A 23667-nucleotide genomic window follows, 5' to 3' on the forward strand; every position below is an offset into this window, starting at 1 on the left:
GGCAAAGGAAAGACAGGGAGGTTAACCAGAGATTATCTCCGGTTGGCTACCCTGTTCTGGGGGAAGGGAAAGGGGATGCAATAGGTGACAAAGAAAGAAGGATAAAAAAAGGAAAAAAAAACCTAAGCACACACACGCACGTACACACGAATTATTTCTGTGGGCACTGTCACGCAACCCGCAAAGGCATTCCTAGTCTTACGCAGTGTCACCGTACAGTCCTGCGCCACACAGTGTACTGTCACAATTTGTCAGAAAGTCCCGTGTCTTTCAAGTATCGCAGCAGCGCCTTCATAGCGGATCGCGCTGATGTTCGCGTAGGCCAGGTTCCGAGGATCTTGTCTTCTGTCATAGGGCGCTTGTCCAGTTTGTCTAAGGTGGCTGAGAGGACAGTTCTTTGTGGGTTAAAACGAGAGCACTGACAAAGAAGATGCTCGATCGTTTCGTTGCACCCGCAGAAGTCACACAGTGGGCTGTTGGCCATTCCGATAAGGAAAGAGTAGGCATTTGAAAATGCTACTCCAAGCCATAGACGCATAAGAAGGGTGCAGTCACGTCGTGGAAGCTCGGACGGAACATGGAGTTGTAAATTAGGGTCCAGAGTATGGAGGCGTGCACTTGTGAAATCGGATGAATTCCACTGGGCTAATGTCAGGTCACGCGCAAGTGTGGCAAGTTTTTTCGCTGCGTCGGCTCTCGAAAGAGGAATGGCAACGCAGTTGACGCCGTCATGGGCAGATCGGGCAGCTGCGTCAGCTCGATCATTGCCATGTATGCCACAGTGACTAGGCAACCACTGATATATTATATCGTGTCCTTCGTCAACTAGTCGATGGTGGACTTCTCTGATCTCTGCGGCACTGATCTCTGATCTCAGCACTGCGCCATGGATCACATGAGCAGCTCACCTTTTGGGTGTATATTTGTCTCACAACAATACAGCCGTCATCTGGCTTGCTTGAGTTTCCTTTCTTCGAAACGCTGCGCTCGCTACTTTCCTGTCGGGAATGCTATGTCACGCTGATAACGCGCATGCCGTTCGTGACTTGGATGTACCGGTTTCGCAGCGTTAAAGAAAGGAAATGCGGGCAAGGCAGATGTCGATTATCGTTGTGGGACGAGATATACGCCCCAGAGGGTGCAAACTTCTTTAAGAGTGTAGTACGAAATAGTCAAATGCTGGGATGTTGTTGTAACAGATCATGCATGTACAGATGAACACGCTACGTAGAACAGATGAGATGTGACCACTGACAAGACACCCCCAAAACACCTTGCACTACCCGACACAATGCAAGCATCCACTCTACGAGTTTATGGGGTCATGATCTGAGCGACATTTACTCGACCCTATTGTAGCTCTATCTTACCAATTGGCTCGCGCATACGAGATCTGCCTATATATTTGCCTGGCTGGTGAAGATACACGCAAATGTTAATTGAGGAAAGCAACGAGACGAACGAATCTCAGTTCTTTCACGGTATACTGATGACAAATTACCCGCCGCGGTAGAAGCTATGAGGTTGGCTGCTAAGCACGAGGTCGCGGGATCGAGCCCCGGCCACGGCGGCTGCATTTCGATGGGTGCGAAAACACCCGTGTACTTAGGTTTAGGTGCACGTTAATGAACCCCAATTGGTCAAAATTATTCCGGATTCTATCACTACGGCGTGCCTCATAATCAGGAAATGGTTTTCGTACGTAAAACCCCATAATTTAATTGATGAAATTTTTTTCGATTTGCTGTATGGGGAATCAATTCTGCTAAAATCAAGAAAAGCTCTGTCTGACTATAAACATAAGAAACAACAATTTTCTAAATATGTAGCGTCTTTCTTCAATTGAAAGAAACTTTCTGTGGTAAAAATAGAAAATTTCAGTTTTTTTTTCTTTCACATTTATTTTTTACAGTGTACCACTGGAAATGGAATTGTCTCATTTCTCAGGCTAATTCGCCTTGGTATGACATATTTCCTGCATTTTCGTACGCGTACAAATGCGAAAGCAAGGCCTGGTAAGGTCTTAGATAAAAGCTGCACTTTTGCGCTGTTATATGTGACAGCTGTGGTCCAGATACATAGTTTCTGTATCTACATGACCACGCGCGCGAGGAAGCGCAGTGGACTGCTAAAACATTTAATTAAATTCTGTGGTTTCATACGCGCCAAAATCATGATCTGATTATCAGGCACGCCTTAGTGAGAGACTCCGGTTTAATTTTGACCACCTCGGCTTCCTTAACACGCAATCAATGCACAGCATCCTGGTGCTTTTGCATTTCGCTCCCATCGAAATGCGGCTGCCGCGGCCGAAATTAGATTCCTTGACCTCGTGCTTATATAGCAGGGCAACGCCATAGCCACTAAGCCACCACGGCGGGTCGGCTATATTGTGGACATATCCGAAAACCTATTTCTTTTGCGAGGAAGGTGGAATTAAGGTCAAGCCTCTGGTACAGTGTCTATTCATTGGTGGGCAAAAAAATAAAATAAAAATAAAAATAAACACTTTTGTCCAGTTGCTATATCATTGGGACGTCTTTGATAGGATATTCAAAATTGGACACCCGACAGCCGCGCGTGGATGTGGGGACGTAATCTGGATGTCCCGCGGACGATGTGTTTACACTGGGCTGTTAAGAATTTTTTTTTCTTTTCAGAAAAGCCATTCATCAATAAGTACCAAATAGTACATAAATTTGTGCGACTCGTTTGGTCTGGAAGTGAGGACAATAAATGTTTTATCTCCAAAATAAGTTCTGACTATTACAAAAGCTTCTGTAGGGCCTCTGGTGTCACCAAGCACGCAACTACTCTATAGCACTGACTGAAAATTCGACCTTATATGCTGAATCCTCAACAGAGGTCCTGAAACAATTGCGAAAGCTATGCTTCTTTTTTTTTCTTCGGTATATAATAAATGATTGATTGACACATTTAATTTGTGCTTGACGTATTTAATGCGTCGCTGCACGGCGATATTTATTGCTGCCCCTCATAATGTGGCGTTTCGCGGCTTTATCATGTTTTATAGTGGGCACTGCCAGCTAATGCGCTACCCTAGAAAGCGGGCGATATCAACGGCTTATCAGTCCTTGCCTCGGCCTTCCCAAGACAAGGAGCATGAATGTGCCTATCGTGCGAGGAAACACAGCAGCGCACCAAGCGCTACGCTGCGCTCCTCAACCAGCGCTTGAAAACAAGACGCCTCCTCCTCGTGAAACGATCGTAAACCTGCTGCAGCGTTAAAAATAGCGAGCAAACAGGCGTTGCACACATGCTTGCGTCGTAGCATCAGAGGTGGCGCCACCGCCACAGAGACGCCATAGGGTATGGAGATGCCGGGTGGCGTGAGGCTCGGGGACGTAAACTAACGCTGAAGGTCGCGGCCTTGGTTCGCCGGTGAATGTTCATACGGTCTGTGAATGAAATCGAGTAGCGCGAAGTGAATTTGGGAACCTCGATGGTGCCCGAACGCTGCAGTATACGCGCCCCTAGTGCATCGCTGCGAGTAACACGGAAGTGTTCAAGTCCGTTTGGTGCATCTCCTCGTACTCCTGGCTGAACTTGCAAGCGTAAGTGGTAGCGCGTTTATATGTATTGCCTATAAGCGTGCTTACGTATGCCCGTATTTGAGCAAGTGTGTTGATACTTTTCGTGGGCGCACGGAGCGTGTGCCGGCTTCTTCGCAGGTGTGGTTTGTTTTGCCGTCATGACGCGCGCGTCGTCGTACTCGCGGCTTGGCGGCGCTTGCGGTTGGCCCTATTTCGAGCGGTCTATCTGCGCTGGATCACTCGCATCGGCGCGTAGCAGGATTCGCCGGCACTGGCGGCACTGCCTGTATCACTCGCGTCCTATTGGCGGGCCGGCGCGCGGCACGTGAACAGTACCTGACGCATTGGAGCGCCTCCGTGCGGCAGCCGGCGACGCCGAGTTTTTCTCATGCTGCCAGTCGCCGGCGGCGCAGAGCGCCTCCGTACGCGCACGCGTAGCGCAGTCCAAATTCTCTGTCGTAGTGACGTTGACATGCCGCGTACTTAGGAACAAAGTTTGGGTGAGTAGTGCACTCTGACTACAATTCCGTGCTCTTGCTTTGCCATGGTATACTGCGCGCGTATTTGTAGCATTTGCGGCTGCTCGGCGACTGACGATCCTCATCATCTCGGAGGTTGTGTTCTCACCTTCCGGGAGGGTTTGGAGCCCTCGGTCGGGCTTTGACTGCTTGCGAGCTTGCATCATGGCGAAATCGTAATGGCCGTTGCGCGTACCCTTGAATTTCAGTATAGCTGTGTCGCGTTTTGTCAGTAGTACTCAGGAGTGTCGCGTCGGGCACGCATGGGCTTCCTGGTGGGACGTGCGGTGCCGGATGAGAAAGAGGAGCGGCCTGGAAGGGCTCGACCGCCGTCAGGTTGCCTCGCCGGCGCTCGAGCCCTTTCTGGGAGTCGATGTAGGAGCAATGGCCTGCATTTACAGTATCGCGTCACACAAGCTCAGTGCATCTGAGCGGCAAGTGAATGCAGAACGTATTGATCGGTGACAATCTGCCAGCACTAGTTGGCCTTGGAGAGATTTCACGGTCATGGCATATGCCGCTAGCGCCCAGTGTCATCTTCATTAGCGCTGACTCGTCGTCCCTCTGCACAGGACACGCGAGCGTCGCCATGCCCATGGACCTGGAACTGGTGTTGTCGGCCAACCCGCCGCTCTTTGTGGGCAGCGAGTGCCGGCTCAGCGTCTGCGCCCTGCAGCAGAGTAACCCGCTCTTCCAGACGTGCTCGGTCAAACGCAGCTACCGACGAGCCTCCACCAATGTGCCGCCCATCAAGCCGTGTATGTCTCCGCGCGACGAACAAATTCAGAGCGAACCAACGAGTCCGACGTCGTCGAACCGCATCAAGCGGCGGGTGTCGTTTGCCGATGACCGGGGCTACTCGCTCACCCAGGTGCGCGTCATGAAGGAGCCGTCGGACAGCCCGCCGCGGTGGACGGACGAGTTTGTGGCTCGGATAACGCGCGACATGCGGCTCGACGCGCCTCTGTGGGAGACTGCCTTCACGCAGCCGGCCTCGGATTACGTAGAGTTCCGACAGACGCTCGACACCAACTTCGTCTCGCTCGAGAACGTCATTGTCAAGAGCGACGAGCTCATCACGGGCACCATCAAGGTAAAGAACGTCACCTTCGAGAAGCGCGTCTTTGTGCGCGCCAGCTTCGATGGTTGGAAGACTATGCAAGACTATGCGGCTGAGTACGTGGCCAGCGGCCACTTAAGCAACATGTACGACACGTTCTGCTTCTCGATTCCCATCCCGTCGTCGGCGTCGAGCAATTTAGGCGTGATAGAGTTCTGCGTTTGCTTCAAGCACGAGCAGGAAGAACACTGGGACAATAACAAAGGAAAGAACTACAAGCTGGTGGCGCTAACCAAAAAGGCTCCCAGCCCAACTGTGTTGCGACGCTTTACAGACGCCCTCAAGGCGGACGTGGACTCTTGGACAGAGTTTGCCAGTTGGAAGAACCTGGCCACAGAAGGGCCCTACTGGTGACTGGAGGCACCCTGTAGGCTACCTGCACCCTCCCTTAACGAACCATTCTCGCTTATTGTGCTGTTTTAATTAGCTTCCAAGTGATAGGTTTAATTAATTGTTCCTGTCAGCTTACTACTGAAAGAGAGAAGGTGGACAGTATACGGTTAGGCAACAGCACTGGTCACATCATGGTTGTGCAAACTGTTAGTGAAGTAGCGGTGTTTGCATTTTGCATGACTGTACGAGATGCACTTACAAGAAAGCACCACTGCTTGAGCTTGTCCACGAAATGAGTTTCTAGTCTGAGTTCACGTGCGTCTGCAGCTTGGGACATTCGAAAGTGCTGAGGACTGCTCGTCTAGTCCTTGCTCGAGTGCGCTGTAAAAATGTGCTGCTTAGAGGGGGCTTTTTTTTTTAAATGAAGTGCAGACCTGTCCGAGTGTACCTGTCTCGTGTGCCAAGCAACTTGGGGACATTTGGAGTGCTTTACAAGTGAACACTGGGGGTTGGCTGAATGCCATGCAGAGTTTTGTACATACTCATATTTTTGGGTGCCCTATTTACACCTTGCCTAGATATTTAGTAAAGCTTAGCGAGTTAGGTTCTTCGTGTACATTGCAAATGTTGTGCACTGGTTGGCACTTCAGAGGCGTGGCTGCATTCCTAGTGCGGGCCACACGATGCTCAGGGCTATTTAAGCCATGATATAAGCAAACGTTGCTTGAGGCAATCCACTGTGAGCAGTGTCTTAAATTCCTTGCGTAGTGTATAGGGTTCCTGTATGCGTGATTAGGGTAGATGTGTGTCTCAGGACAATTTGTTCTGTCTTTCAGAAGTTGTTGCCAGCCTTTTTCTTTGTACATACGAACTTTGTTGGTTTTTCCTGCTCTCTGATAACCCGTGCCATGGTATTTTACTCCAGGACATTTTTAGCACAATCGCAACGAATTGTTGAACAATAAAAAACTTGCTTTTGGTGGCGATCGCATCAAGTAGTGACTGTGTTCCTGAGTCGCGTTCACGAATCGCTGGAGACACCGAGTGTCGCAGCATACGTGGATTTCGGAGCGAGTTGTAGTCTTGGTGTATCTCATGTAAGCCGGTATTTCAGGCCAAACGTATCAGAGGAAGGCTGCTATCTGGTGTGCTAAGGTTTTTCTGTTGCACTGTATCATGCCGGTAGCGCCTGTATCCGGAACATAAGATTAACCGATATGTCGCCCAGCTTGGTAGGGCTACTTTGTTTCCGCACCTCGCTGGGAAACCAATTTGCCTTGCTCGCTCCGTATCTGTCACGTATGCCAGCGTCTGGTTCGGTGTCCCGGGTGTTCGTTCAACCGCAGGAGCGTCAAAGGGCGGAATTAAGTTGATGGGTTCCGGAGCCGATATCGATGTTTACCTCAGTATTATCCAGGCGTTGTTGAAATTGGGGCGAATGTAGCCCTGATATATTCTTCAGGTCGGTGCTTGCCGGTCAATACTGGAAGTCAACGCCCATGCCCGTGCCGCTTATGTTAGGGCGGCACGCAGGCAACGCTGTAATAGTTGCCGCTGCACACCGCATTTTCCGGACGAATTTTTCGAGCCATAGCGGTCGCACCTGTACATGCGTCGTACTACACTCGCGGTCAACTTTCTGTGGCAATGAAGGGAAAGCTAGGGAGGCAAAGCGCGCACGAGTGAGAGCGCTTCTCAAAAGAGTCCCGTGTTTTCATCCACGTTCGTTTAAGCTGCGGAAGAGAAAACGTAAGCACCCTATTGGCAACAGTTAAATAAGATAAAATAGATCACTGAATGTAAACGTTTACTTATTTTGCGGCTTTTCCCTTCCGCATATGGGCCAGCGCGAAACAGTCGCACATGAAGCTGCGTCGATTCAGCGTCTGTTCCGAGCAACCAAACGCACTGTCAAACGCTGGCGGACTACTTGGCGCCGTAACACATGTGTAAAAGCTCCGACCCCGTAGCTTTCCCATGCTTTCCCTTCATTGCCACAAAGCATTGTCCGCGAGTATATGTGCTACGCTTACTGGAGTGAGATGGTGACCGTTATATAGGCCGCTACCATTAATCATTGTTTATATTTTACGTCCCAAAGTTGCGTACTGGCCCAAGAGGGGCGTTATAGTAGAGGGTACGGGATTGATTTCGACCACCTGAGTGTCTTCATAGCGTTCACCTGAATCGAAGGACACGGTCGTATTGCGCCCCCGTCGGAATTCAGCTGGGAAGCGAGCCCCCGACCTCGTGCCGTACAACAGAGCATCACATGTTTAGCCACCACGGCGGGTTAGCAGCTAATTAATACGTATTTCTCAATTGACGTTGTGAAACATGTGGCTACTTGCGTTCTTTCAAGTTCCTGTTGTGGAATAAGTTTCCTGATCTCAATCTTTGATTCGCCTTTGTTTGTTTCCCCTCGCGCCCCCAACCGTATGGCGCAACTTTATACGTGGCCCACTGTAACACCTAACGTTGTGAGAACGGCTACTAGGAGCGATAAAACTTGGAAAATTCTATAGAAGGATCGACATTTGGGCGAGTTGGTACTGGTTGAACATCTTGAAGTGGCAGCGCAAAAAGACGATGACAGAAGGCAGGAACACCTGTTCCTGCCTTCTGTCATCGTCTTTTTGCGCTGCCCCTTCAAGATGTTGGAAAATTCGTCACGCGCAACTCAAGATTTCCGAAAGTATTGTGCTGCAAGTAGCGTGTTTTCGAAATGGCAGTGTGTATGCATGACTTTGCCCGTGCGCTCGTGAGACGCGTTTCTGTACAGGAACGCTGGCGGCTCTTCGGAGCCTCTCTCGCTGCACTGTGACGCTGCACGCGATCGAGTGCTTATCTGCTGGCTGTCGTACGCTGCGCTGTATTCCAGCGCAGATCGCGCTGTGCTCCCGACCCGGTGCAACTAGACACACGCATTAGCATACGGTAATTATAATTTATTATTTGCGTGTATTGTATATACATATATGCGCAATGCATCGCAAATATATTAACACAAGAGCGGCGTAAGGCCGATGTCTATAATTCCGCAGCTACGCTTGCGTAGTACACAACGGCATATTTTTGCGCGTGAAAGGTTAGGGTACGGTTGGCGGTCTCGACAAACTGCCGTCGACGGTTGTTATCTCGCCGTCTCGCCTATGTATGCTAGCCTCTGATGGAAGGAATTGGGAAGATGAAAACTGCTTGAAGGCCGCGGAAACGAGAATGCAGACGTAGATTTGTTCTAGATTCTCACGCGGGGAAGTGTGACGATGTTGCTTTTGACGTGGTTCTGTCGCGCCGGGTGCCGAGCTTTGTCATCACATCAGACGGCGCAGCAGGCGAATCTAATGCGGCGCTTCGTTTGCGGGTGGCCACAGCACGCGCGAAGCGCAGCATGATTGTCACCAAGAGAAAAAAACGGCAATCTGATGGGGAAATATTTACGAACTCATTCGGGCGAGGCGTTGCCCGGCCCGGCTGTGAGTTGAGCGCGCTTGTAATCCCAGCAAGGCAATGTGCCCTGTGTGGTTATTACCTAACAGGGATAATCCGCTGTACGCATTCCGGGTTTTTACAACTTCGTGGTTGTCGTGTGCGTCGCGACCCTGATGTGACAAAAAAAAGAGAAAGGCCTGTGCAAGAGCCATCGAATGTTCTTTTCAAAGTATAGGCCAAGCTTATACTGTATTGTGCCATGCTATGGTCTCGTATAATTGAAGCGTTGTCGCTTTGCAAAGAAAGGCAATTAAAAGTTCGCTAAAACGCGTCGGGGGAAAAAAAAATTCGAACTCATCTACGATGACCGTCCGTGTATGCGGGTAGCCCAAGCGCGTCGCGTAAGAGGCAGCCAGCCGGGCCCCTCTCTTGCGCTTCCCTGTGAACACGCGCAGCGCAGCCCGCGCATTCCCAGTGGCACACACCCAGCTACCCAAGTTGCCGTCAAAGAGGTTCGTCGAAGAGCGGCACACCCCCGCGGGAACGGCACACATTTTTCTAAAGATTTAACTACCTTCGGGATCGGCCCGCATTGTTAGAATGCATTATTTTAGGAATCAGCTCCATATTTTTTGGTGGTTATATAATTGACTATGGTAGTGGTCGGAAAGAAAACTGCTCTGGCAATGCCAAGAACGCTGTTCGCATTAATACTTTGCATGCTGTCGGTGTGGCTCATCTCGGGAGAGGCGAGCGCCGTCGGGTCTTTCTAGTGTTTTCCAGAAGCGTCTCGACGAGAGGCTCGTGAAGCGGGCTATCGAGAGGCGCACGCTGTAACCTTACGCGCTAAAAGAAACGATAACATCCCGTTGGTCGCGCGGCACTGTGACAACTGCGCGTCGTTCGGAAATTGTTTCCGTCCAAACTTAGGCTAACGGTGAGGCATAACTGAATAGCGTCGCAGCGCGTGGCACCAGGGTCGGTATTTTGTAGCGATGCCTTTTCCGATTCTATGCTTTTTCAGGCTTTTCGCGCTTGGCCACTGGTCAGAGCGACGGTCTGCCCACAATATCAACGCGATCAGGCGGCCGTGTGCTGTGGATGATAAGAATAGCATAGAATAAGGCATAAGGCATCGCTACAAAATAGCGGCCCAGGTATTGTAGCTGCGGCTGTTCCATCACTGGCAGGGAAAAAGCAAACAAAGAAACGCGTATATAACTATAGCGTTGCTCCATCGGACCCTCGTCTTTTCCTGATCAGAAAAACGGGAAAGAAATGTTACCCGGTATTAAAACTTACGTTCGTAGTGATCGCGATTATGTGATGCGTCACGTGCGTCGTGCTTGCTCTCTATCTATTGCGGTGTCACGCAGCGACGTTTAATAGCTCTGTTTACTCCAAAGAAGCAGCCACGAAAAATAATTCTTGCGAGTGCGTGACAGCACCACGATGTATAATTTTCCACCCACCTAATTGAGTAAATAAATAAATATTCTGCTTCGCTGGCCAAAGGAATATTGCAACAAAAGAAAAAAGGTACCAGGCTGGTATACGCAATCTTCACCGCCATCATGAGAGACATACCACTGATACCACTCTGTTAGAATTATCTTACTTTTCGCGCTTCGTTCGTGGTGCTAGCACCGCTCAGCCTGCGTTATCGCCATGATTAGCCAGTTGGGGGTGGGTGGGCGATCTGGGGAACAATACAATCGAGCGAAAAAAAAAAATTGGTCGCGTTATACAAGCCCAGGTTCAATTAGAGGCTGGTTCACACGACGGAGCGATTCGGCGATTCATTCCGCAGACCGAGCGTGACGTGGTTCATTCCGCGAAGCGCGCTACCAGCAGCTCCGTGTAGTCTGCAGCGCCCCGGATCCAACTCCGCGATTTGGTGCCGCTGCGTCGTGGTCGGTCCGCGAAATGAGCCGGCGATGCAGGCCGTATGTCGATGAGTGTCCAGGGCATGTGTTCTCGGACGATCGCTTTCGGCGATATCACTTTCAGCGCGCGCTTATTGGCTGGTTACGCGATCACTGCGTCGCGCGAAGGCGATAGTATCGCCGAAAGTGATGGTCCGAGAATGCGTCACCAGATTCACCTTGTACAAGGCCGTCGTCGGAGAAGCCATGGGCCTCGCGCTTCCGAGTCGCCATTCGCCGCATTGGGTGCCGAGGCATTTGAAAAAGGAAAATAAAAATCCGAAGAGAGGCGAAGAAAGGGGGGGGGGGAGGGGCGAGGAATTGTTGATTCTCAAAAGAACGAGGCCAGTCTATTTAGCTTCAACGCGCATTGTTTCGATTTTGCTATTTCTTTCCGAGTTTTTCTAAATCTATCTCGGCTCGCAGGCTGGTTTGGCGCGTGTATAGGCCGGGCGAGCCGACCAGCGGGAACCAAGCCAAGCCTTTAATTCTCGCAAGGCGGATACGGGGCCCGAGACGCGTGTCTGTATATACACATACTTGCGTATTGATCGCGCGTGGTCAGACGGGCTCGGACCCTCTCCCGCACCCGGCGAGGGAGGCGGGGACGCCGCGGCGCCGCTCGCGCACAGCCTTGAGACGGCGTCTTCGTCGTCCCCGGCGGTCGCCGCCGCGACAAGTGGGCGCACGCGCGAGCTCGTGATGTGTCGCCGCGGTCCTGACGTAAGCAGCGAGGGGGGCAGTCGCCTGCTGGCGCCGCGCGCGTCCCGTCCCGTATGCAAATTGTCCGCGCGGCGTAACTCAAATAGTATACGCGGCTACCGTGTGTCCGAGGCTCGAGCTAGCTCGTGACTGGGATAACTCTTTTTTTTTAGTGCCGTTTTTTTTTTCCTTTCACAGATTCGGTGTAATACCGTGCGATTTGGGGACCAGAGCTACGGGGTTGACGCCGGCAGGAACATCGCGCGTCCATGTGCGAGATTCGATGCGTACTGCTTAGATAGTGAGAAATTAAATGACAAATACATTCAAAGAAGGAAAATACAAAGCAAAAAAGGACGACAGACGCAACGTTTACAATCTTCCTTTATTGTTTCATTCATATCGATGCTCTAAAGAGCGTGAACCGATTTAGTACAGTCAAACGGCCTTACATGTATATACACTAATGATGCACGAAATTTTCTTTGATATATCCGTCGTTATATTGACATATTCGAAAACGCACCTAAGGCATTTTCGTTTTTTTCGAGAACTCACTGCGCGAAAGCTCTTGTAAAACGAAAGCAAGAGAAGAATGTCTGGGGGCTGTTGAAAACAAGCGCCATATTTAGTGCAGCAATACGCAACTGATATCACAGTCTGGCTAGATTGGCGTGGCTGCTATAATAAGGGCCAGGCTCCCGTCTCCTTAGTGCAAAGACAGTTGTGACACAAACTGCGAATTTAATTGAATATATTTTGGTTAAATATGCGAGACATTCGCGTAAATGTAATGAACGCGAAATGCTTTCGCAAATAGACCCTGTGAATGCAGTTTCATAAACTGTGAACGGCTTTCTTTTATTAACGGGCAGCGGTGAAAGCCTGTAAGTTTGTTACATGGCGCCTGCATATATACACGCGATGCAATAGTGGCGTCAACTGCGCTTTATCAATCGAGATCAACAATTATTTTCTGTTCAAACTTCCGCACGCTGTTCCAATGCTGCCGGGAGGAACGAGAGCATGTACCATAATTTTAGTTTCGTTCAAGTAACAGTTTATTCTTCCTTTCTACGTAGATAAAATAAATTATTGATTGGTTAGTTGATTGAATGATTATTTGGTGTGCTTCAAAATAGAAGAGTCAGAATTACGAAGAAAGTTAGTTGGAGATAACGCCTCTCTCTCAAAAGTATTGCTGGCGGCGGTTGACATCAGTAAATGTGTAATAATCGCTGATTAAGTAATTCGCTCGCTACGTTTTTGCTAATTGGTCACTTTATGGCAAATATTACAATTGCAGAAGGGAACCCGGTCAGTGCTCTCTATACTGGAGGCATGTATACTTAGCAGAAATTCTGCGACTTTATTTGCACTGTAAGATAATTTACACCCTTGAATTGCATTTTGCAATTTTACGCGCCAAAACCACGATTTGATTACGAGGCACGCCGTAGTAGGGGACTCCGAGTTAATTTTGACCACCAGGGGATCTTCAACGCGCCCATAATGCACGGGACCCGGGCGTTTTCGCATTTGGCCCCCGTCGAAATGTGGCCGCTGCGGCCGGGATTTGAACCCGCGGTCTCGTGCTTCGCAGCGCAACACTGTAGCCGCTAAGCCACCGCGGCGGGTAATCTACGCCCTTAAAAGTGAATGAGGGTGTAAATTATTTTGCAGTCCACAGCCAGTTTCTAAATATCGTTTGTGAAACTTTCCGAGTAGCGCATTTGCGTTCCAGTTAATATATCCCCCCCCCCCCCCAAAAAAAAAAAAACATGCTCGCGCAAAGTGAGACAAAGCTAAGTGAAACAGCAATTGATTTTGTGACAGCGTTTCAGGACGAAAATCTCCAAACTGATGCTGTATGCTGCATAGCCTACTACTACTAGTAGTAGTAGTATATAGTAGTAATAGTAGAAGAAGTAGAAAACTTTATTTGTTATTTTGTAATGAAGTCCCAGAGCGTGGAGCCCTCAATCCAGGGCCCCATTTGCTGCTGCTATCCGGCTGGCCCGGTCAATTAGGTATCGCTGGTCGTCCAAGGCTGTGCTGGTAGGAGCGACTTCCCACTGGGATGGGGAGGCGTTGGGTATTCTAGGACGGCAGGGTGGTTTGGAGCATTCCCACGTAGAATGGTAGAGGTTAGGGTGTCCTCTACAAAAAGGACATTTGTCGGTATACTGGGTAGGGTAAAAAGTGTTGCGGAGAGCAAGGCTGGGGAACGTATATTAGTTTGGAGCTGGCTCCAAGCGGCTGCATCTTCACGGTTTAGTTTCACGTGTGGTGGAGGGAACGTTCTACGGGATATTCTGTAGTGTTGTAGTATATAAGTGTATGTAAATGGTAACTTTTCCACCTTGTCTGGGTTGGACTGACCTTCCGCCGGAGCCCGGAGGGCGAGGCCTCGGACTGTCGCATGAACGCACTCATTGCCAGGGAGAGACCCATGCCTGCAGATGTACAAACTAGGTGAACTGGTGGGATATTTTGGTTCTTGTGTAGCAATTTATGAGCCATAGGGGGAATCCGGCACTGTGCGTAGTTTCGACATGCTTGCTGCGAGTCTGTAAGAACATATATAATCCCGAGGTTGAGCGCTGATGGCGAGAGCTATGTTACATTCTTCCGCTTCCGTGCAGTTGTCGGTCCGTATTGTGGCTGATAATACCGTTTTGCCCCTCCAGTCGGCCACCACCGCTACCACTTTAGCTGCAATGTCGGGGTAGGACGCGGCGTCTGTATAGAGGGTGTCGCGGTCGTTGCCGTATGCTCGGTGCAGTGCCATCGCACGTGCAGCGCGCCTGCCTTTATGGTGTTCGGGGTGCATATTCCGACGTACGGGGGCCACTGTAATGTTTCCTCTGATGTTTGGTGCGATTGACAGGGGCTCGCGTGGGACAAACTTTGACGGTGGGTATCGTAATTGTCTTAGTACGTGTCTTCCGGTCGATGTACGTTTCAGTCGTTCGATCTGATTGACTTTCTGAGCTTCGATTAATTCGGCCATGATGTTGCGCAGATCAAGCTGTAATAGTCTGACTGTTGGGGTCAGACTATTACAGCTATTATAGGAAGGCCTGTCGCCGTTTTCATCGCTGTGCGTATGAGGATGTCTAGCTGGTTTGTTTGTTTTTGGGTAAGTCGGTGGTAAGGTGCGTGATAGGTAATGCGGCTTACGATTAAGGCGTGTATGATGCACATGACGTCGGATTCTTTTAGGCCGTGGGGGCGGTTGGTGACCCTACGGATCATGTGGACCACCTGATTAATTTGTTTCTTCCGCAGCGTCACGGCATATATCGCCTTCGCGTTGGCTTGGACCTGCAGTCCTAGTAACCGTAATTTGTGCATCTTATTTACAGGTTCAACATGAGTCACTGAGTATGAGCCTATTTTTTGCCAATCCCCCAGAATGGATGTACCACTGTGACGCCTTAAATGTGTATAGATATGTGCGTACTTCTCTGTGCACACACATCTCACCAGCGTTCATGCCTCGAAACCTTCGTCCTTGTGGCGCAGACAGCACTTTCTTTCTTTCTTTCTTTCTTTCTTTCTTTCTTTCTTTCTTTCTTTCTTTCTTTCTTTCTTTCTTTCTTTCTTTCTTTCTTTCTTTCTTTCTTTCTTTTTTTATTTTAAGTTTAGTCAAACCTATTTCATGTTAGTCTTTCTTTCCGGCCAGCCTAATAAGACGGTCGAGACGCGTAGACGTATCGTCATTATCATTGTCTTCGCTGTCTCTTCACTGATGCCTCGCTGCTAACGACACAAAAGCCTACAGCCTACGCATGAAGCATTTAATTGCATCGTTCATCAGCTCTCCCTACGACATTGTCATCGACGCTTCCTAATTAACTCAATGATAAAAAATTTCGAGTTAGGTTTGATTGATTGGTTAAAGACAGTTTGAGGTAGCGACTGTGCACACAAACTGCTAACAAGTCCCCCCCCCCTTTTTTTTTCGTTCTTTCTTTTTCTTTTTTTTTTTCGCTCGTAAAAGGCCTTCCGCATTTTTCTCTATTCTCTTTATTGGTCACGTTTGGTACCGACGGGCAGCCCGATGGGCGAAAAGCACGCGTAGATTGGTGCAGTGCGTGCGTACTTAAGATCGCGTGCTCAAGCGCGTTCACGCAAACGAGCCCTTTGCGTGCACTGGTTCGCTGCAAAGTCGACATCGCGAGTGGCAGGACTTTGGGAGCTACGCTCGATGTCTTCATCTATATACGTATACTGCCGCTGCTCTATAGAACCTTTTCGCCGTGGTGTGGCTGCAGTGTGTTTGTGACCCCAGAAAACTTCCGATCGTGGGTTATTGGCGGCACAGTTGTAGGTACTACATGGTACACAAACAAAATGTTGTCCGTCTCTGTGCCTTTGGCAGCACCGCAGAGATCGATAAGATTTTGTTTCTTGGCGGTGCCATGAAATTCCACTTTTCACTTTTTAAATTTCATGGTGCTGCACTGCTGCCCCTTTCAGGTTTTGCGCGCGATTGGATGTCGTGTGTGTGTGTGCTTCTTTTTTCTTTGATCTCGTCCTTTGGCCTTTTGTTAGACCTCGTGTTTCAGCGAACACGTTCAAATTTTTTTAAAGGTTGCCTGTGGCACAATTAGCCTGTGGCACAATTGCCTGTGGCACAAGATAGCACAATTCTAGTTCGTGAGGTGGTCTACTCGAAGCGGCGGACACTACTTGCCCAAAAAGTTGAAATGCAAAATCGACTAATTAACCTTCAAGCTGATTGCCTTACGGCTCATATTGCAATTTACATATTCTAGCCGTGGAGTTTGCAATGCGATCCACTTGGAACGAATGCTCAGGATGACACCAGTTTCGAGGTATTAATTCCCGAACGTTTCGGAGAAACGCACTGGCATTCCAGTTACTTTTGTGCTTCAGTGCATAAAACGACGTTCTTTAAGAAAATAACTGGAACGCCAATGCATTTTTCCACAAAGTTCGGGAATTAATATATCTAAACTGGTGTCATCCTGAGTGGATTTTCGTTCCAAGTGGATCCGCACTGCGAACTCCACGGCTAGAATTTGCAAATTGCAATATGGGCCATAATTAAGGTAATTAGTTCAAAAGTTAATTAGCGATGTTTGTTAATTAGTTGACTGTGCATTTAAAATTTTTATGCTAGTATTGTCCACCGCTTCGAGTAGACCACTTCATGAACTAGAATTGGGCTATCTGCTGCAGGCAATCTTTAAGATGTTTTGAAAGAGTTCGCTGAAACATCTGTTTATTAAACCTGTAGTGGCATGCCAAGCCTCTTGCTCGGCTAATCTCCCATATCATTAAATTTTCTCTCACCAGTGCGCGCGTATTTTGACTACTGGTTGACATATTTGGTATCCTTAGGATACGTGCATTCTTCGAATATGCAAATTACGTGTACGATGGGTAGGCCTATGCATGCGGTATGAATAAAGCAAGGTGGCAATGCATGTTCTAGAGACTGCTGCCCTATGGCGTTCTGGCATAAGACAGGACAAACATACTAAGCAGTTTATAGCTCATAGGACCCAAATGCCAAATATCATAAATCTTTTTGTTCACTACTGCATGTACGTATTTATTACAGAATGCTTTCTGTTTGTCACCTGCTAAATTTAGCGGAATTTTCCAGAGAACGAAACCGGAACCTTTTTGGGATCTGTATGTGTAATGTTGCGGCTATGGTGGCGTTCAGGGCATGGAATCCACCAAACCCATAGACTGCTGCGTCAGGTTGTAGAAAATGAAGGAAAATGATTTATTGGCTTAGTTACACGGCTCCAGTACGGAAGCCCACTCCATGCAGGAGCATGTTAAACGTCCGAGTTCACATCAAGACCCTCTGTCCTCACTCTCGAAGTATCCGATTTCAATCCCGTCGTCTTCTCTAGGCGAGTCGACTAGGGAATCTGAAGACTGTCCTGCAGCAATTCAGCATCGTCGACTCCGTTGCGATACCACGCAATAACCCGCAGTAACTCCGCCCCCGAAGAGGCTGGTTTGGAATACGTGGCAAGAAAGCAACCTGCGCCTCTCAGGTCGTCGACGTTGTTCCCCACCTCTTCATCCTTCGCTCAGGCCGCCAGGTAAAGGGCGGGGTGAGGGCCTTCTGTGGGACCCGTTAAGAATCGTTGTCCACGCTGCGTTGACTTCTGGATAGGCGCTGATGGATGGGTGGTGGTTTGATTCGAGTTAAACGTCTAATTAATTAACTGTGACTCCCGTATTGTCGTCGTTGTTCCCCACCTTTTCATCCTTCGCTCAGGCTACCAGGTAAAGGGCGGGGTGAGGGCCTCTTGTGGGACCCGTTAAGAATCGTTGTCCACGCTGCGTAAGGAGGAGACAGGCGCTTCAGTTAATGAGCACTTCAGCAGAAGACTAAATTGACATGTCCACTACGTGGACACTCGCAAAATACCCCCCTCCACCCAGTATACTTTTATACTCCTACTGTATAGATCGCATAAGCATTTTTATCTTTCAGTCGTGTAATTGCTGGCAATCGCATCTCGTTACCATCGAACTACATACCTGTAGTAATACCGTCCGCACCTTTATGGTGGCATACATGGCATACATGGCAATGTTCAAGCGGATGAAGCTGCCCGAGCTGCCCATTACGCCGTCAACTGCGTTGGCATTTCATCTTACGTGAGCCGACGCAGCGAAATAACTATGCACGCTTGCGTGTAACCTACCATTTCTTCAGTGGAATTCATACGACCTAACAAATGCACGCCTTCATACCCTGGACCTTAACTTACGGCTCCGTATAACGTCTGACCTTCCACGAAGTCACTGCACCCTTCTAGTCAGCCTATGGCTTGGACTAACGTATTCAAAGGCGTACTGATTTCTGATCGGAATGGCCAATAGCCCACTTTGTGACTTCTGCGGGTGCAGCGAAACGATCGTGCACCTTCTTTGCGAGCGCCCTCGTTTCAACCCTCAAAGAGCAGCCCTCTCAGCAACGCTAGACCAACTGGACAAGAGCCCACTCACGGAAAACAACGTTATTGGAAACTGGCCTACACGAACATCAGCGCGGACAGCTGACGAGGAACTGCTGCGTTTTTTTATAAGCCACCGGACTGTGTGACAAGTTGTGACGGCTCATTGTGCGACGTAGAATGTATTAGTGGGACTATGGCACTGTATGACACTATGTAACGCCTTGGCAGACTGTGTGACAGCGCCCACAGAAACATTCCTGTATTGTGTGTGTGTGTGTGTGTGTGTGTGTGTGTGTGTGTGTGTGTGTGTGTGTGTGTGTGTGTGTGTGTGTGTGTGTGTGTGTGTGTGTGTGTGTGTGTGTGTGTGTGTGTGTGTGTGTGTGTGTGTGTGTGTGTGTGTGTGTGTGTGTGTGTGTGTGTGTGTGTGTGTGTGTGTGCGTGCGTGCGTGCGTGCGTGCGTGCGTGCGTGCGTGCGTGCGTATGTTTTTTTCTTTTCGTATTTTTTTTCTCTGGTTTATCGCATCCCTTTCCCCTTCCCCCACACATGCAGGTCGGTCGGTCACATGCAGGTCGGTTTTGGAAAAGTGTGGCACATGTCAGTTCATTCACAGTTCGATAACAAGGATGTTCTGCATTGGCATGCACCTTTAAAAAATATATGAGACTGACATAATACGTTTGCAGATTCGGTTCTACATAAACACTTTGTGCAGGACTTTGAGCAAAACGACAACAAAATACGTTGTTCTCGTTTTCCTCATCGTCTTCAATTTCCATCTCCCGCCTTCCCCGTGCTTTCCTTGGATTTGTACAGGACTTGTTTCCTGAAAAGTGGCAAACAAACAGCAACTACGACGACGACGAAGACAAGCATTCACAGAGTGTCGTTGAGCCGTCAAAGCCACAAATGTCACAAATGTGTGTTAAGTGTCAAACGAAAACACATGTATTACGGAACGCCAACAACCTATTAAAGAAATAAGAAGTAAACGTATGCAGGCATTCCTGCGAGCTGGATGTGCGAGTGGGTTGCTCCGGACAGGCGGCTCTAACTTTGTACTACAGCAGCTGGCATTTATTTGCTCCAGATAAATGGCGCCGTGGTATGGCGAGTCTTAGAGTGCACGCCTGGTTGCGTCTCTCTCTCTCTCTCTCTCTCACGCACAATGTACACCCCCACGCCCGCCATTTGTTCCGGCCAATTCGTGCAACTTGGCACTGCAGCATGCTTGTCCCAAGTCTTCCATACGACGGATTCGTAAAACTGCCCTGACCCTCCGCATGCAATTAATGAACTTCAAACATAACGGGAAGTCGACTGCGGTTGACTATAGAGGGTGTGCCTCCGAAGACTTGAAGTAATATTTAAAAGTAGCCGCTGTGAAATAAAACAACGGTTCCTTCGCAGACTTGCTGCGGGCTCAAAGCCGCGTTCCTCGAGGTAACGTTCTGCCAAGGGACGTATTTTGCGACGATCACTTTCGGCGACACTGTCGCCTCGGAGGTAGTCTTACCGCCAGGCGCGCGCTGATTGGCTGGGTGAGCAAAATCGGATGACCTAGTGCTCAACCAACCAGTCAGTGCGCTCCTGATGGCCAAGGCGATAGTATCGCCCTAGTGGATCGTCGCAGGATGCGTCCCAGGCTGCTTATGCCAGCCAGCAGTGGGCAGCCAGCGCGCTGTGGCTCCGTGCTCCTCTATGTAGGCGTTCTGTGGCTCCTCGTGGTCGCAGCGCGCTGGCTGCCCGCCGCTGGGAGACGTAAAGAGAACGTCGCTTCGAGGGGCGCGGCTTTGCGTTCGCTGCATGTCTCCCAGTTTCGTTTTCGCGCGCTCTGACAGCCGAAATTCGTCGTGCCACAGTTCCGACAACATAGTTCATCGATAACAGCTCGGCCAGATGGGAAGCCGTTCTCCGCAGCCCTCTTCTGGCTGACCAACTCTGGGCTGTCCAGCAGGCCCACGATGAGGCCGAGGGGCTCGGCCTTCCGGTTCCCACGTGGGAGTGGCCCGCTTCGTGAAGACTCACGATCTGCAGGACTTCAATAAAGTTTTACGATACCATACCATAGTTCCGCGGGTAATCGATTTTTTTTTAGTCCGAAAGTTGATATGTCTTGTACGGAGAGTTCGCTTCAATTTCCCAATTACGATATAAGCCCGGTGAAATTAAAGCTTTAAATTTTAATGAATACATTCTTGTGAATTAGTGACTAATTATCAGGTATGATCTGTCAGTGGTGGCCTTTTATTTCAAAACAGTTATTCTTAAATATTACGTAAAGTCTTCGTTGGAACACCCGGTATATATAGCGACAAGGAGAAATTAAGCCGCGGCCTTCGAGGAGGTGGCACGAGCGTACTGAAGGATATTTTCACACTGAGATGCTGCGTGATTGATAAGGCGAAGAAGTCGAAGAAATTCTCTAAAAATGGCGACTCTATAAAAGTGGGACAGAGTTTGATCGACGAAAAATAAGAATCTCATAGTTAGAGTATCGCGACGCGGGTGGAGACGTAAACAAATATTTTTGTTCTCTGTCAGCTGCACAAGAGGGGGGGGGGGGGGGTCAATTTGCTGGAGAGCTCTGTATTTCATTAGTGCGCATGACACAGCGTCGCTACCTGCTCGCACAGATTATGCATACAGTTGTTGATTTCGCTATGCAATTTAAGCTGCGGAATGGACTGCTTCCCCGCGAAGACAAATGGAAAATATAAAAACTAAAGTACGCTACAGGACATATCCGAGAGATGATGGCGCTTGATGTTTTGCTCCCATATGGCTTGGCTTTATATTCGGGGCAGCCAGCTCGGAGGCACGTGAGTAGTGAACGGCGTGTTGCATCCGAGCATTTTTCTTTTGGACTGTCATAGAGGCTAAAGTCGCTCTTAGTATCCAGTGGTGTTTCTTGTTCCATTCAGCCAATTCGGCCGTGCATCTGTATGCACTATGTGCCGGCTTTGTGGGGCCCCAGCAGATTCAGGAGTTGGCTAATTTCTCTGAGTTACTGATGACCACATTCCCGGCGTCTGTAGGTGCGCGCGGCACGGTGGCGTAGCCAGAAATACACCCAGTGGAGGGAGCTCATGCCCCTAGGACAATGAGCTTTGCGGGAAAGGTGAGAGGCCGGGCCGATAGTGCGAGGTTCAGCAGACGAAAAAAACGCTGCTTCGTTCCTGCCAACGGACATGACTCGCAGCACCGGCCGTGATGGACTGGCTGCGTCATTTGCGGTGCAGAACACACGGCAACGTGGGGAATTTTCGTACAAGGCGGGTCGTGTGCGACCACTTAAGTGCTGGCGCGCGGAGGCCGCATACATCGGGGTGAACACACTTTCTCGCTCCAAGGCCGACGCCTGAACCGACACCGCGCGGCAGCAGAGCCATCCGCACAGCTCGGCAGGCTTGTGCGCCGCTGCTGGTCAATGATTTCCAGGTGCCCGCCTTGTGCTGGACAGTTGCGCCGAGTTACGCGGCGCGGACTTGGCGCCGCGCCGACGTTTATCGCCGGGATCGGCCGGCAGCTCAGTACGATGGATGATGAGAACGGAATGTTAAATGGAACGTTACAGAACACTCCATGTTCTTATTCCCTTTTGCACATTGATAACCACGAAAAAGGTACTGAGGTCCCAGGTAGTCTTTCTGAATCCAGGTACACGGAAGCAATCGCAATGCGTACGACAACGCGCTGGTTCGCGCACAAGTGCGAGTACGTATTTCGAACAGCCGGAGGCAGATTCAGCACTTGAGACGTCGCGGTTAATTTGCTTTTCTCTAACTAGATGTTCGAAATTGTGCGCGAACGCGCGATAAGTCGCTTCACGAGACGTGATGACGCGGAGCATTTGATAGCGGCCAATCGTCTGGCGCCCCGTCAAAGGCTTGACGGTTATATCTCCTACGATATAAATGAAGCTAGTATTGCATATTACGTGACTGCGTTTGATTCAAATTGAAAACTGAGAAGTGTTGTACAATTTCGGCAATTAGTGTGTCACGCACGTGTAGCCAAATAGAGGCATAATGTATGGAAATTCTGTCGGCTTTTCTGTTTTATTTCTTTCTTTTTTCCTTTACTATTTTATTTCGTGCACTAGCGAAAGTAAAGGCAAAAAGAAGATAATACTTTGAGAAATGTAACGAGAGAGCTACAGCTTCTTGGTAAGAACAACAGCGGGTCAGTTGTGAGACCTATTTATGCGCGACCACACACACACAAGGGACTGTTGCGACGTGAGTTAGGCAGGTTCTCTCAAAGTTTCACCTGGCCAAAGGAGGAGCACGCGTCATTTCTGAAAGGGATACGCAATCGCGCCGATTTTAAACAGCAATATGGGAATGTGTGCGCGTTTAAGCGGCGCAGCGCGCTGTAGTCGCCCTTTTACGTCACCCCGGAGCGGAGGAAATATCGCTGCCTGGTCGGCGCGCGTTCTCGAATGCGAGGGGGGCGAAAGAAGAAACAATGCGCATACACCGGGCAGGGAGGGGTGGGGGGCGAAGTCGGCGTGCTGTGCCGAGGGTTTACGGCAGACGGGCCATTCATTTCTGGTTTTATAACGCCGCTCGAAACACGACTGCTGCACAGAAGGCACCATTTGTTCGCCGCGCGGCCGGAACGCAGCGTGACCAATTTTTAGCGCTGCCATAAATCAGTTGGGCGCCGCGATTTCGTTTTTTTTTTTCCTTTCTTTCTTTCTCGCTTCATGCAGCCACCGTGTTGTGTTGTTGCCTGCGAGGCGGGTTTGATCGAAGAGGAAAAAAAAAGGGAGCGCGAGCAGAGACCGCCCCGGCGTAACAACGCGATGATCCAACGGCGGTTAATTCATCATCGGCCTGCCGGGCTTGTGCCAAGCACGCGAGAGGCTGCGGTGGTTTTCCGATTGGGATACCGAGGTCGTGGGGTCGTTTCCCAACTGCAGGTATCTGAGGAGGCAGCGGATTATTGACGCATATATATATATATATATATATATATATATATATATATATATATATATATATATATATATATATATATATATATATATATATATATATATATATATATATATATATATATATATATATATATATATATGGCATCTTTCCGCAGTCATTCGATTACATTGTGCAGGA

The 23667-nt window shown here is 49.3% G+C and overlaps 1 protein-coding gene and 1 long non-coding RNA gene across 3 annotated transcripts in view; one reads left to right on the plus strand and one right to left on the minus strand.

Annotated features, from left to right (window-relative positions):
* Positions 1-3283: 3283 nt before the first annotated feature.
* Positions 3284-6516, plus strand: LOC135900429 (protein phosphatase 1 regulatory subunit 3B-B-like). 2 transcript variants are annotated; one of them, XM_065429939.1, is made up of 2 exons: positions 3284-3575; positions 4645-6516. In XM_065429939.1, the coding sequence occupies exon 2, from the start codon at positions 4662-4664 to the stop codon at positions 5544-5546; it is 885 nt and encodes a 294-aa protein (XP_065286011.1). In that variant the 5' UTR covers positions 3284-3575; positions 4645-4661; the 3' UTR covers positions 5547-6516. The 2 variants fall into 2 exon arrangements, with proteins under 2 accessions (XP_065286011.1, XP_065286003.1); XM_065429931.1 differs by lacking the exon at positions 3284-3575 and adding an exon at positions 3851-4054.
* A 10811-nt stretch (positions 6517-17327) lies between these two features.
* Positions 17328-23667, minus strand: part of LOC135900171 (uncharacterized) — a 40289-nt gene continuing 33949 nt past the window's right edge. The window contains exon 2 of the long non-coding RNA XR_010563814.1: positions 17328-17920. This is a non-coding gene — a long non-coding RNA (uncharacterized lncRNA). The remainder of the gene's footprint in view (positions 17921-23667) is intronic.

This window comes from Dermacentor albipictus, chromosome 1, assembly GCF_038994185.2.
Source record: "Dermacentor albipictus isolate Rhodes 1998 colony chromosome 1, USDA_Dalb.pri_finalv2, whole genome shotgun sequence".
Classification (NCBI taxonomy): Eukaryota; Metazoa; Arthropoda; class Arachnida; order Ixodida; family Ixodidae; genus Dermacentor; species Dermacentor albipictus.

Coding starts and splice junctions, on each gene's coding strand:
- LOC135900429 (XM_065429939.1), top strand. CDS start 4,662: ATGCCCATGGACCTGGAACTGGTGTTGTCGGCCAACCCGCCGCTCTTT.